This window comes from Neoarius graeffei, chromosome 17 (assembly GCF_027579695.1).
Source record: "Neoarius graeffei isolate fNeoGra1 chromosome 17, fNeoGra1.pri, whole genome shotgun sequence".
Taxonomy (NCBI): domain Eukaryota; kingdom Metazoa; phylum Chordata; class Actinopteri; order Siluriformes; family Ariidae; genus Neoarius; species Neoarius graeffei.
Window position 1 is genome coordinate 42,727,465 of NC_083585.1, and position 14,691 is coordinate 42,742,155.

General features: G+C 41.8%; 1 protein-coding gene across 1 annotated transcript; it reads right to left on the reverse strand.

Moving 5' to 3' along the window:
* Positions 1–306: 306 nt before the first annotated feature.
* On the reverse strand, positions 307–8,873 carry si:dkey-30e9.6 (uncharacterized protein LOC564083 homolog). The gene is made up of 4 exons (XM_060943506.1): positions 8,448–8,873; positions 3,251–3,335; positions 2,846–2,991; positions 307–390 (listed from the first exon to the last, which is right to left on the reverse strand). Exons 1-4 carry the CDS (start codon positions 8,871–8,873, stop codon positions 307–309), a joined length of 741 nt encoding a protein of 246 aa, XP_060799489.1.
* Positions 8,874–14,691: the final 5,818 nt, after the last annotated feature.

Below are 14,691 nucleotides of genomic sequence, written 5' to 3' on the forward strand. Positions count from 1 at the left end.
CAAACAGTAAGCCACCAGTTAGTTAGTTAGTTAGTAAGTGAGTTAATTATTTATTTATTGCTACACAGGCCTGAGTTTTACTCGTAATTGGTATTTGCTGAAAGGTAAACTCTTATGTCGAACAGAACTGTATCCATATAATTAAAAAATATTAACATCTAACATCACCTTAAACATGTTTGGTAGAAATGATTTCCTGACAAATCCTGTAGGACCAGTGAATCAGTTTCACACATTAAGAATACTTGACAAAACAAGTTAATTTCTGCTTCACTCTAAGCAATGATTTTTGACTTTTAGAATATTTTAATATTTAATCCAAGATCTGGTGAGTTTCTCTTCCACACGGTCCATAAATGCACTGTACGCCCCTCTCCTGCGCCGATGCCTCTGGAAAAGGTAAGGAAATATTTACATTTTCTAATGAATCTTAAATTAATCCAAAGTGAGAATGTTTAAAATCACACACAAAACTTTCGGACAACCAGTAAACAACAAGACAACAAGTAAAGCTAAAGAATTAAACAAGATTTTAAATCCAATTTTTACATTATACAATTATTATGATGTTGGTTTAACATTGTAAATCACCTAGAGATAAGATCTTGGAGATTTAGTTTTTCTCTGAGAATACATGGATAGCACACAATGGGTATAAGTAACAGAAGAACATAGTCGAGACTGTCTATATTTAAAATAGATAAATAATTAAAGCCGCAAGCGGCCTTGACGGGCCCTCGCGCCAGCGGCCAAGGGGGCCGGGGGCATGCGTCCCCGCGAAATACCTTCCACAGCTTCTTCGGCAAGAGACATTACTCCCACAATGGCGACAAAGCACAGAATTGGACACATGGCAACAATAGGGTCTCGCACTGTACGGTGCTCGGGGCATAATAATAATAATAATAATAATAATAATCCTTCAAAAACAATAGGGTCTCGCACTGTATGGTGCTCGGGCCCTAATAATAATAATAATAACTAGAAACTATATGCCAAGCAGGCACCTTAATGCGAGAGGCAAAAATCACAACACGTTAGGGGGCGCTGTAGAGGCCTTGAGGCCCGCCTGCGGAGGCAGTCTAAGAAGAAGGAGCCAAATTTCGTGCGTTGTCGACCATGGCAAGCGCCCCAATAAGGGTCTTGTAAAGAGTTTGCTTGCCAAGTTTGACAAATCAGAAGCTGCAATATCATTTTTGCCATAACCAGCACCCCCAGGGGCGAAAGCGCACAAAATTTGGCGTATATGTCAGGTGAGCTATGAAGAGTTTGCGTATGAAGTTTGATGACAATTGAGTAAATAGAAGATGAGATATAGATTTGTGAAGAATAAATTTTTTGGTTTTTCCCATGTCAGTAGGTGGCACTATGCTGTACATGAGCGATTATGAGTTGGAAAAATAAGTGTCCACAACAGCAACGTACTATCACAAGGCAGAGGTGTGAAGGAAAAGCATTAAGGAATTATTTACCAAAAACCCGTTTTGGAGCAATTGCGTCGGCCAAAAACAGCGCCCCCCATGGACGAAAATTCCCAAAATGTGGTATACATGACATGGGAGGTAGTGAGAGGGTGGCCGTGAAGTTTGACCAAATTTGAGGAAAGATTGGAATTTTTGCCCAAAAATAGCGCCCCCAGTGGCGAAATATCACAGAAATTGGGTAACATGTCAGAAGCCCAATGAGTGATTTGCGTGTGAAGTATGAGCAGGTTTGAGCAATTAGAAGATTTGTTATGAATTTTTAAGCATGTAAAATTTTGCATTGAAAATTGATTGACGTATAACTTCTGAACGGTTTACCCTACGTGAAACGTATTTAGTAACTTTTGTCAGCCATGTCTGTAGATGATGTGTATCAATTTTGGTGACATTCCTATGAACGGTCTAGGAGGAGTTGCGCCGTCTTCGTGGCCATGCATTTCGCACAAAAGTGAAATTACCTCACTTCCTGTTGGGCGTGGCTAATGCATTGGCATTACATTTTTGTCCGGCTTAGTGAGATACATATGCGTACCAAATGGCATGCCACTACTACAAACTACATGGCAACCAGGCACCTTAATGCGGGAGGCCAAAATCACAACGACTTGGGGGGCGCTATAGAGGCCCTGAGCCCCGGCCAAGTTTGGGCTTCTGGTTCTGAGTAGCGGTGGCAATTCTCGGAACTGGCGCCAAATTTCGTGCGTTTTCGCCCATGGCAAGCGCCCCGAAAATGGCCCAACAGCGGAGAAAAATAAAGAAGAAGAAGAAGAAGAATAGTGAACTCTTACAAGAGCAATAGGGCCTTCGCCCATTCGGGCTCGGGCCCTAATAAGTGAACACATAAAATTGAGTGAGGGGCGGCACGGTGGTGTAGTGGTTAGCACTGTCGCCTCACAGCAAGAAGGTCCGGGTTCGAGCCCAGCAGCCGGTGACGGCCTTTCTGTGTGGAGTTTGCATGTTCTCCCCGTGTCCGCGTGGGTTTCCTCCGGGTGCTCCGGTTTCCCCCACAGTCCAAAGACATGCAGGTTAGGTTAACTGGTGACTCTAAATTGACCGTAGGTGTGAATGTGAGTGTGAATGGTTGTGTCTATGTGTCAGCCCTGTGATGACCTGGCAACTTGTCCAGGGTGTACCCCGCCTTTCGCCCGTAGTCAGCTGGGATAGGCTCCAGCTTGCCTGCGACCCTGTAGAACAGGATAAAGCGGCTAGAGATAATGAGAATGGGATGATGGTTCAAGTTACCCTGTATGGCCAGATAATTCACGCTTCCATACTATTTGATAACTGTGTCAGCTTCAAATGAATAATTTTACTAAAATTTAGCTTATGAGAACTTGATCGTGCTGCACATCTCCACTCACTGTGTATGTAGCCGATGTTGGTGGCCAAGGCGACTTCGTCAGTATGAGTCTTGCATCCCATTTGGGTTCTGCTGGTTTGAAGGTGATCATTTTCCTGGCTGGCTCTCCGTTTGGATGATTTATCTCATGCTGTATTCCTGAGATTTCTTTTTATATTACAAATTTGTAATTCAAAGAAACACATCCTTATATTACATTTTCATTTCATAATATTTGCCTACCTGTCTTGGTAGATTAGTTTATAACAATTTCTAACCAATCAAATCTTTACTCAGGAAAAAAAAAAGCACAAGACTGTCATTTTACAAATAAGATGTTGGGTACAGCATTTCTAACAGTGATGTATTATTAATGACATTAATACTACAGTAGAATGATGAATATATAGGAATAAATCAAGCTCACTTGTTCCCAAGAACTGAGTCTTAAGTTTCAAATTTCCAGGATCCTTCGCTATGGAGGTCTCCATAACTGGCAGGTTTTCATCACACTACAGCAGCACACAAGCAGCAAAAGCCTCTTAAACACTGCCATCTAGTGTCAATATCTTACATCAAAAATACTGTATACAGTATTTATCCTTAGATTATCATATTAAAATGTGTCATAGTCCATACTGTTATGGTATAAATTCTGGAAGAGTCTAGATTAATGGTTTAGTACCAATATTTTATATAAGCAGAGGCAACAATAATAATAATACACAATAGTCAATAGATCAAACTATTAAGGAAAGAAAGAAAGCACAACTTTATTCATCACACACTTGTGAAATTTCCTCTCTGCATTTAACCCATCTGAAGTAGTGAACACACACATGCACACACACGTGAGCAATGAGCACACACACATACCCAGAGCAGTGGGCAGCCATGCTAACAGCACCCGTGGAGCAGTTGGGAGTTAGGTGCCTCGCTCAAGGGCACCTCAGCCCAAGGCCGTCCCATATTAACCTACCCGCATGTCTTTGAACTGTGGGAGAAACCGGAGCACCCGGAGGAAACCCATGCAGACACGGGGAGAACATGCAAACTCCACACAGAAAGGCCCTCGCCAGCCACTGGGTTCGAACCCAGAACATTCTTGCTGTGAGGCGACTGTGCTAACCACTACACCACCGTGCCGCCCAGGCAAGGTAATTAAATTACTAAAACACTGCCAATGTGAAGGCTATAATTATATAGTTATTATATGTTTCTACTGGGGTGGCACGGTGGTGTAGTGGTTAGCGCTGTCGCCTCACAGCAAGAAGTTCCGGGTTCGAGCCCCGTGGCCGGCGAGGGCCTTTCTGTGTGGAGTTTGCATGTTCTCCCCATGTCCGCGTGGGTTTCCTCCGGGTGCTCTGGTTTCCCCCACAGTCCAAAGACATGCAGGTTAGGTTAACTGGTGACTCTAAATTGACCGTAGGTGTGAATGTGAATGGTTGTCTGTGTCTATGTGTCAGCCCTGTGATGACCTGGCGACTTGTCCAGGGTGTACCCTGCCTTTCGCCCGTAGTCAGCTGGGATAGGCTCCAGCTTGCCTGCGACCCTGTAGGACAGGATGAAGCGGCTACAGATAATGAGATGAGATGAGATGTTTCTACTGTGTGTAGAAAACACACACACACTTAAAGTGACCTGCTCAGCCTTCCCAGAAGCCTCCGCAATAAGTAGCAAATCAGCATTTTCTAGGCCATTGACATTCTACTGGGTTATTTTTGAAAAACAACCCACAACATTGTGGCAACATTGTAAGCCATAAATCATAAATTGTAACATGAAATTTAAGACATTTTGTCATAGCGGTTATGCAGGGTGTTTCAAAAATGTTGATATTATTTGAGATGTAAATATCCCAGAAACTACATAGTCTAGGCAAATGAAACTGAACAGGCTTAATATTGAGCAATATAAGATTTATTCCTCAAAATTTGAATGAGAAATTCAAAGGTATGTGGATTCTATGAACGATTTCACAAATTTTCAATATGCGCGCTGCCTGAGACACAAACACACAGACAGCCTTCCTCTTTGAACTTTTTGTGCCGTGTCCAAATCTGCATTGCCGTCGGTGCATTTTTAGTGAATTCGCTCATAAATGCACGCTGTACAGTCTTGTTCGACTGTGTTCGAGCGTACTCTAACACACAAAACGCCTTTTCTTTTCCAGCGAATGGCATTTCTATACCTAAAAACAAAACAAAAAACATTCAACATAAAATTTTGACCTGTTTCCACACATGCTGTTAAAATTTGAGGTCAATTGAACGAGACTTGGCAAAGTTATTAGATTGTGAAATGATATCAGTTTTTTTAAACACCATGTATTTTAAATTATTTGACCGATTCATTCCATTTTCGTATGGTTATTACGTATCAATGGACCAGAATTAGCCTCAGCCATCTCATGGGTGGCCACAAAAAAAAAGAAAGAAAATATCAAGGGTTTTGTGTTTAAAATTGTATGTTTTTTATTAATCAAAGTTTTTTTGTAAAGGCTCGGTATTCATCTAGGTGACCATGCATGAAGAGAGCAAGCAGAGTAGCAGTCACATGCTTTCAAATACAGTGGTCCGTATGTAAACAAACTAGTGCTGTCAAAAATGTCGCGTTATTAACGCGTTAACTTGACTCAATTTTAACGGCAATAAATTTTTTGTCACGAGATTAACGCTCTGTGACATGATGTAGGTTTTTCATAAGCTTTTGAAACTGCCAGGAACTTGGAACAGAGACTTTGCTTAGAAAAACGATAGCAGCTAGACTGTAATGCCACACCCCGCACAGCCAGAGTCCTCTGCCCTCCTCCCCCAAAGAACCAGCGCGGGCAGGGCGCGCTAGTAGAGATGGGATTTATGGCTCTTTGATGGGATCCGCATCTTTGTGATCCGTTCTTTGAAAAGAGCCGTTCAAAAGACTGGCTCATTTTGTTCTTTTTAAATATTTATTCAGTTTTAAGAAGACAGCGTCTAAAGAAGCCAGATCCCTCTGAACTGTAAACTCAATGCTATCCCAGAAATCCTTCCTGTAATATGCAAATTTGGCCGCCTCTGACTGGACAGCGCGACGCATCAACAGGCAGAAAGTGTAAAAGTACAAAATGTGTTAAGTGAGCTGAAACAGTAAAGATCAGATTCAATGCAATATTTATCAACGAACAACTTAAAGTTAATATGATAGTGTACTTTATATTATAATCAAGCATGTCAAGCCTACCATCACTGTGTAACCTGTCTCTCTGATTAGAGCTGTAGACTAACTCAAGCAGTAGATCACTTCACTCATGGTTCTCTTGCTAGCCTCGGGACAAAGAGCCACGGTGCTCAGTTTAGGTTTCACTTTGCAGTGGCTGTGTCAAGACGTGTTATGCTTTGCAATAAAAAAAACATTGGTACAAAGCAAGCCCATTCACTTTTTTATGCTGGTAAGAGAATTACAATGGTTTTTCATGTGACAAAAATGTGCGATTAAATTGCGATTAATCGCGAGTTAACTATGACAGTCTCGACATTAATCGCGATTAAATATTTTAATCGCTTGACAGCACTAAAACAAACCATGAATTGGATTCTGGGAAAGGTGAGCTGGCCATTTTAATGGGGAAACGTTTACTCCTGCTCATTCATGTAATTTTCTAATCAATCAATAAGTCAATCATGTGGCAGCAGTGCAATGTATTTAAAAAATAAATCCAGTGTGTCAGGTTTGTGGGCAGACCCACCTTGTTGATGAGGCGCAAGGAACAGTGGACTGATTGGTTTGTGTTAACAGGAAGTCTAAGTCACTCTTTACAGATGTGGTGAGCAGAAAAGCATCTCAGAACACAAAACATGCTAATCCGTGAAGCAAATGAGTTACAACAGCAGAAGACCACATCAGGTTCCACTCCTATCAGCCAAGAACAGGAATCTGAGGATAACATGGGCAGAGACGCACTGAAACTGGACAGCTGAAAAGTAGAATAAGACTAGCACATGTTTTGTTTGTTTGTTTATTTGTTTGTTTTTCAAACCAAAAGAGAGTTGAGAGACTCTAGAGACTGTCTTGTGTGAAGACTGCAAGAGATCATCAACTGAAAAAGTGAAATCAGCCCATCTGCCACCTTGCCAACCTTGCCATGGTCAAAGTCACAGATTATATTTTGTCGCCGTTCTGAGGTTTGATATGAATAGGAACTGAAAATCTTGAACTGTATCTGCTTGAATTTAAAGGTGCTGCCACGTGATTGGTTGATTGAATAACTGCATGAATGTGCAGGAGTACAGGTGTTTTTATTAGTGGTTAATGAGTGATATACATCATACACCATGTAGAGTGACATTTATTCTATCCACATTCACTGGATATGAGCAATCACGTGCTTTGATTGGCTACTCTATAACTAGGCTATCAGCTCATATACCATGAGTAGAGAAAAACAAAATGGCGGAGTATGTTGCTGAACCAACTGAGGATGAAATAAAAACTCTCCTTGAAAACAAAACCCCAAAAAATACCCAAAAAAAGCAACAAAAGATGGAATGAAAGTATTTGATGGTAAGAACTTACCTTTTTTATTTTTCAAGAATCATTATTATCGCATTTTTCACAAATTGCTCGTCATTTCGCCGGTTTGTTTACATTCTAAGTGGAAATTATTTTGTCGGACGTTTTGCATAAAGGTTTTATTTATAAAATTTGCAAAAAAAAATAATAATCTGTTTCTGGGGGGGAGGGGCACGGTGGTGTAGTGGTTAGCACTGTTGCCTCACAGCAAGAAGGTTCGGGTTCGAGCCCCGTGGCCGGCGAGGGCCTTTCTGTGCGGAGTTTGCATGTTCTCCCCGTGTCCGCGTGGGTTTCCTCCGGGTGCTCCGGTTTCCCCCACAGTCCAAAGACATGCAGGTTAGGTTAACTGGTGACTCTAAATTGACCGTAGGTGTGAATGTGAGTGTGAATGGTTGTCTGTGTCTGTGTGTCAGCCCTGTGATGACCTGGCGACTTGTCCAGGGTGTACCCCGCCTTTCGCCCGTAGCCAGCTGGGATAGGCTCCAGCTCGCCTGTGACCCTGTAGAACAGGATAAAGCGGCTAGAGATAATGAGATGAGATGCTCTGTTTTTGGGGGGGGGGCGGCACGGTGGTGTAGTGGTTAGTACTGTCGCCTCACAGCAAGAAGGTTCGGGTTCGAGCCCCGTGGCCGGCGAGGGCCTTTCTGTGCGGAGTTTGCATGTTCTCCCCGTGTCCATGTGGGTTTCCTCCGGGTGCTCTGGTTTCCCCCACAGTCCAAAGACATGCAGGTTAGGTTAACTGGTGACTCTAAATTGACCGTAGGTGTGAATGTGAGTGTGAATGGTTGTCTGTGTCTATGTGTCGGCCCTGTGATGACCTGGCGACTTGTCCAGGGTGTACCCCGCCTTTCGCCCGTAGTCAGCTGGGATAGGCTCCAGCTTGCCTGCGACCCTGTAGAACAGGATAAAGCGGCTAGAGATAATGAGATGAGATGCTCTGTTTCTCAAAATCCAGTGAATGTGGATAGAATAAAACAGTTATTTCACTCAATCTCGTGATACATGCCTCGTCAGCTATCAGCTCATGTATGACTATTTTGTGGAATAACTGTTAAATATGCTCACTGCAAACTTACCGGTCTGAAATTGTGAGGTTTCGGGTTTTTGTAGGGACCATTTGGAAACTGTCCCAACTTCACGAACTGGCGCTGTAATTCCAGTAGTCCAGGTGGTTTGTATGATGTTATAAACACTGGTATATTCCTCTTCTCTTCTTGTTTGGATTGTATGACAGAAGGCATTTTGTCAAGGCTTTGAGATCGTTCTTCCAACCCTTCTTTGAGTATAGCTGGGTTGAGTGTTTTTTTCTTGATCCGAGGCAAGCTTAAAGTGCGGTACAGCTTTGGGCTAAAGTCAGGTGGCTTTATTTCCCACAAGTCTGTCTTCCTGACAGTTGCAGTTGGTAGTAGGAGCGTGTGATTCCTACTACGGCTTGTGATTAAATTTTGACTGGCAGTGAACAGGAGCTTTCTACTGAAGGTGAATGACGTTTCTGAATCCATTATATCTGTAGATCTCAGTGCATGTACTTGGTCCTGAGATCAAATGTTATTATATGATACCTCACTAGAGATCACAAAACATATTTTCCCTTTTAATAGGTGTCTATATATCTATTTACAGTGTATGAGAGTGATATTTACAGTACACTACTTCATAAAAATAACTGACATGTTAATGCAACAAAATGAAAATGTGTCCCTGAGTAATAACTGCATTGTATCCTAATCAAATTTGCCTAAAAAATATTTTCAAAATGTTTACCCTACCATTTCCTGTTCGGTCATCCGTCGGTCATGTGTGTGACAGCAGGGAGAGCGGGTTGTTGTGTTGGAGAGCAAGTTTGAAGCATTGGGAACAATAAAAAGAGGTTGCTAGGAGGCTTTAGTTTAGAGGCATTGTGCAGGAAAGCCATGATGGAAAACAGTGAATAGACAAGAAACTGTTTTATTATGCATTACAAATAAATTTACATGCAATCTTATAAAAGACATTTAACAACTGTTTTATTGCTGTACACTTTCATTATTATGCACCATACACTCAAATTCACATACAAAAATGCCATGTAGAAGAAAATTTAAATGAGTAGAGGGAAGCACAAGATGTGTGTGTGTGTGTGTGTGTGTGTGTCTGTCTGTCAGAGAGAGGGAGCATAATTAGTATTATCAATACTGCTGATTTATCCTGGTCAAGGACAAGATGAATCCAGATTTGATCCCAGGTACACTGGTCATGAGGCTCATCTGGGATGGGACCCATCCAGAACCATGCACTTACACATCCATCCATCCATCCATCATCTGTAGCCGCTTATCCTGTACAGGGTTGCAGGTAAGCTGGAGCCTATTCCAGCTGACTATGAGCGAGAGGCGGGGTACACCCTGGACAAGTCAGCAAGTCATCACAGGGCTGACACTTAGACAAACAACCATTCACGCTCACATTCACACCTACAGTCAACCTAGAGTCACCAGTTAACCTAACCTGCATGTCTTTGGACTGTGGGGGAAACCGGAGCACCCGGAGGAAACCCACGCAGACACCAGGAGAACATGCAAACTCCACACAGAAAGGCCCTCGCCGGCCACTGGGCTCGAACCCAGGACCTTCTTGCTGTGAGGCGACAGTGCTAACCACTACACCACCGTGCCGCCCCGCACTTACACATTCAAACATTAATTCTCATCTACAGGCAATAGTGCAGCCAATTGACCTATAGACATATTTTTGGGATGTGGAAGAAAACCAAAGAACCCAGATGAAACCCAGGTGGACACATGAAAAACATACAAAGCTAGGGACCAGGAATCTGTCAGGCAGCACGGCTACTCACTGCCCTGTAGAAAGAAGTCATGAAATTGGTAAGGAAACATAACTTATCTTCAATGACAGCATACAGTGCAATATAAGATTTTCAAATGAACGTATCCATATAATACATGACCAGTAAAGGGTCAAATGCAATGATCTCTTCCTTCGATTATTTCTTTCAGAATTATGGTCTTGGAGAAACATGTCAATCTCCATTATGATAATTGTTTTTTGTTCTGACTAGAACAGATTTGTGATGTGGTACATAGCATGGTGTGTGACAGTGGTTCTTCCGCAGTGCATTTCACTGCATTTCCTGATCGCCATAGGCACCAAATTTGCCCCAGACTGGTGCTTTGTGATTCTGAAAATAGCATTCTGGTGCTCAGTGTGGGAGAAATTGGTGTGAATGGATGATCTTCAGTCAATATCGCCCAGGTCACAGGCAGAGAGGATTGCTCTAAAGTTGTACCTGTTTATGACTGGCAGGCTTTCTTCAGCAGTTCATGCAAACCAATCCCTGGAATGAAGAAATACTAACATTTTAGGTGTCACTATGAAGTTAACTGAAGATACAGTGATCATTTAACTCACGAGTGGATACTAATGATGAAAGAAATACTGCTGGGATGCATTAGATCTTGGTATTGCAGTTAAGTCAAGTCAACTTTATTGTCAAATGTGCTATACATGCTCGACATACAGCACAGATGAAATTTCAGTCCTCTCTGATCCACGGTGCAAACAGGCAATGCAATAAATAAAAATAAAAATAGAATAATTGAAAAAAAAAACAATATAAACAGTATAAACACTAGATAAGAACTAGACAGACTAAACACTCAGACAAACAATATAAACAGTATAAATAAACAGTGTAAACACTAGATAAGAACTAGACAAAGACTAAACACTCAGACAATATAAACAGTATAAAACACTAGATAAGAACTAGACGTAGACTAATACATATGGTATACACACACACACACACACACATAAATTGGTGCAAATAAACAAACAGTCAAGGGCACTTGAGGTATATAAAGTTCTTAACTAATGTAGAGTTTATGTTCTTAATTCAGTATCTTCCTTGATGGTTTAATTTCTTAAACAATATCATTTGATTTCTTAAGCAGTGGTTGGTTTTGATGTTTTTCCCCTGCACTAACCTCCCCAACACAGGGTACAATACTTAGTTAAATGTCCTCATTTTTTAAATTGTAAAATACAATCCGTCTTAATGTGTTTTTTTTCCCGGATTCAACCCCAACCTTCCAGGAACAGTCTTCGTTCAGAGAGAGTCCGAAAGTGAAGAGATTGCCTTCCATGTTCTCTTACCAAAAGCAGAGTTTCTGGTGGTCACCCAATCACACTTTCCTGACCTGAACTTCTGCTAGTTAGGCAATGGTATCTCTACAAATACATCCAAGCCTTTGTTGCTGAGCCCTAGAAGGCCATAATGTGTCCCAAACCAGATTTGCTGACTCCAGATAGGTCAGAAGATATAGAGATACAGGCAGCTAAAGGACAAGAAGGACACGGTCAAGGTAATGGATGTGGGCAAGGACATGGGTGTGGTCATGGGTATGGCTGTGGCCATGGCAGAGGGGTTGAAGCAAAATGGAGCTTTTGTTGTTATACATAAACTAGAGACAATATTTTCAAAGAACTTCAGAACTTTGGAACTGTAGACTGAGGGGGGGGAAATTGTATTATATTTTTATATAATATACAGGGGGCTGCAAGAGTAGGTATACAGTAAGGATTATACACAAACAACAGCAGCAGGACTTCTATTTTCAGCAGGATGGGGCGCCACCGCACTTCGCACTCAATGTGCGTGCACTACTTGACAAAAAAATTTCCCAACAAGTGGATTGGACGCTGGGGAGCCGTTGACTGGCCACCACGTTCACCGGATCTCACCCCATGGACTTCTTTTTCTGGGGATGTGTAAAAGATAGGGTTTTCGCACGCATGCCATGTTCTGTTGATGCCATGATCCAGTTCATGCGGGAGGCTTGCCAGGAAATTGATGCTGATAAAGACCTTTGTGCCAGAGTGTGCATGGGTGTCCACACTCGACAAGCAGAGTGCGTGAATGCCGGGGGCAAACAGTTTGAACATTTGAGGGATTAATATGTTTATTATTGATATTACTGATATGTTTGTATAATCAATAAAATAACGCTTTGTGTGAACATTGTTTTTCATTACTGTACGTACATACGTGTATGCCCTGTATATATTTTGTAAATATGTTAACATGTTCCTGAGAAGGTACAGTGGAAAAAAAAATCGTGCGTACATCTGTGAAGCATAATAAATGTGTTTCAAATTTCATTTTAATATACATTTTTTTAAAATATGCGTTGCTAAGAAGTTTATGTAGTAAATTTTGCAAGCAATTTTCTCCATTTCTAACCCTTTGTTAAAAAGCAAAATCTGATGACTTCAAATGTCCATATCTCATTGATCTATTGGTCAGTTTCCTTGATTATATGCATCAGTGTAAAACTTTTTAATGGCCTTCCATGAAAACCCAATAACTCAATTTTGAAAAACTGACCCATGTAACTGGTTTTGTAATGGAGGGTCACATAAGAACAATTGGCCTTGGATTTCAGGGAATTTGCACAATTATCAAATTTTCCTCTTTTAGTTACACAATAATTACATTGTGTTGATCTTTGTTGCATATTTGCGTTACATTACAGGCATTTAGTAGACGCTCTTATCTACGGTAGAGTGGTGTACAACATACCCAGAGCAGCCTGGGGAGCAGTTGGGGTACCAGTTAGGTACCTTGCTCAAGGACACTTCAGCCATTCCTGCTGGTGCAGGGAATCAAACTGGCGAACTTTTGGTCCCAAAGCTGCTTATTTATTGGAGAATGATAAATATACAATACTGAATGCATATCTTTGCAGATAAGAGTTGCCATATACAACAATGGCACATTTGGGCAAAACCAAACTCAGAACTAGTGTCTTTACAGGCAGTTCTGTCAATAGGTCAGAAGGTCACGCCTGGCTTTTATTGGGTTAACAACCAGGTGAGGGAGGAATTGCCTTGGGCAAACAGTCTTCAGCTGGCCAGCCACACACACACAGAGCTATTGGGGTAATCAGCTTGTTCAGATAATCAGGATGAGGTAATTACAAGTCATGCAGTCTGAACCTGTCCTGAGAATGCAGGCTCAGCTGGGTATGCACATCATAGGCCTCTGAGCCCTTAAAAACCTGAGGGATACTGTAAACCTTTGACCTCGTCATCCTTTTACCTCTCATTAGACCAGGAAGAGTCACTCCAGGTCACATTCAAAGATCGTACTGGAACTACCAAAAGGCCAAAATTCGAGTTCAGAAAGGCAGTAGTAGACACAGTAGTGAGTGGTTTTGCTCTCCAACTAAAGAGAGATGAGGGAGAGAAAAGGAAATTAGACACATTAATCTGAACTCTTATACAGATATTCTGTTTCTTGAAGCTGGTGAAGTATTAGCGAGCGATGTTGAAGTCATGTTAGTTTATTAATCCAAAATGGCCTTGAATGTCTCATACTCAGGGCTATAATCAATCCATCCATCTCTATAAAATGGTTGTGCATTTGGGGAAATTAATTTTTTATTCTTTTTCCCCCCATCAAAACACATACCATTCAAGTTAATCCCTGGATAGCGACAACCCCCCCCCAAGTGTTAGCATTAGCATCAGTATCCAAGCTAACAGCTCCTATCATTTGGACCAAATGTGAGGAAATGTAGACTATTTTAGACTGGCTTTTACATAGAGGGCGTGATGTAATATTACTTTATTGGATATTCAAGAAATATTTAAATGTAATTTCTCTTAAGTCCCAGGTGCACAAGTATATTGCTGAAGTGGCACCACTACATTTATCATTAGTGATAGACAGGAAGTACGAAGCCGGGTTTCCGGTAACCAGGTACTAATTGGATGATTATGATAGAGTTTATGTAGTAAATAATGTACAAAATACAAGTACAGTGCACATTAAAATACATGGCTAGCACAATAATCATAATAATAAGAAGAACTTTATTCATCATTGTGAAATTCCTCTCTGCATTTAACCTATCTGAAGCAGTGAACACACGCACACACGTGAGCAATGAGCACGCACACACATACCCAGAGCAGTGGGCAGCCATGCTAACAGCGCCCGGGGAGCAGTTGGGAGTTAGGTGCCTCGCTCAAGGGCACCTCAGCCCAAGGCCGTCCCATTTTAACCTCACTGCATGTCTTTGGACTGTGAGGGAACCCGGAGCACCCGGAGGAAACCCACACAGACACGGGGAGAACATGCAAACTCCACACAGAAAGGCCGTTGCCGGCCTCTGGGCTCAAACCCAGAACCTTCTTGCTGTGAGGTGACTGTGCTAACAACTACACCAACTGTGCCACCCCTAGAGTGCGGAATCAAGTGTAAACACTTATTTCCATTGTGGTCCAAGTATATCAAGTGGCAAAAAGGGGGTATAA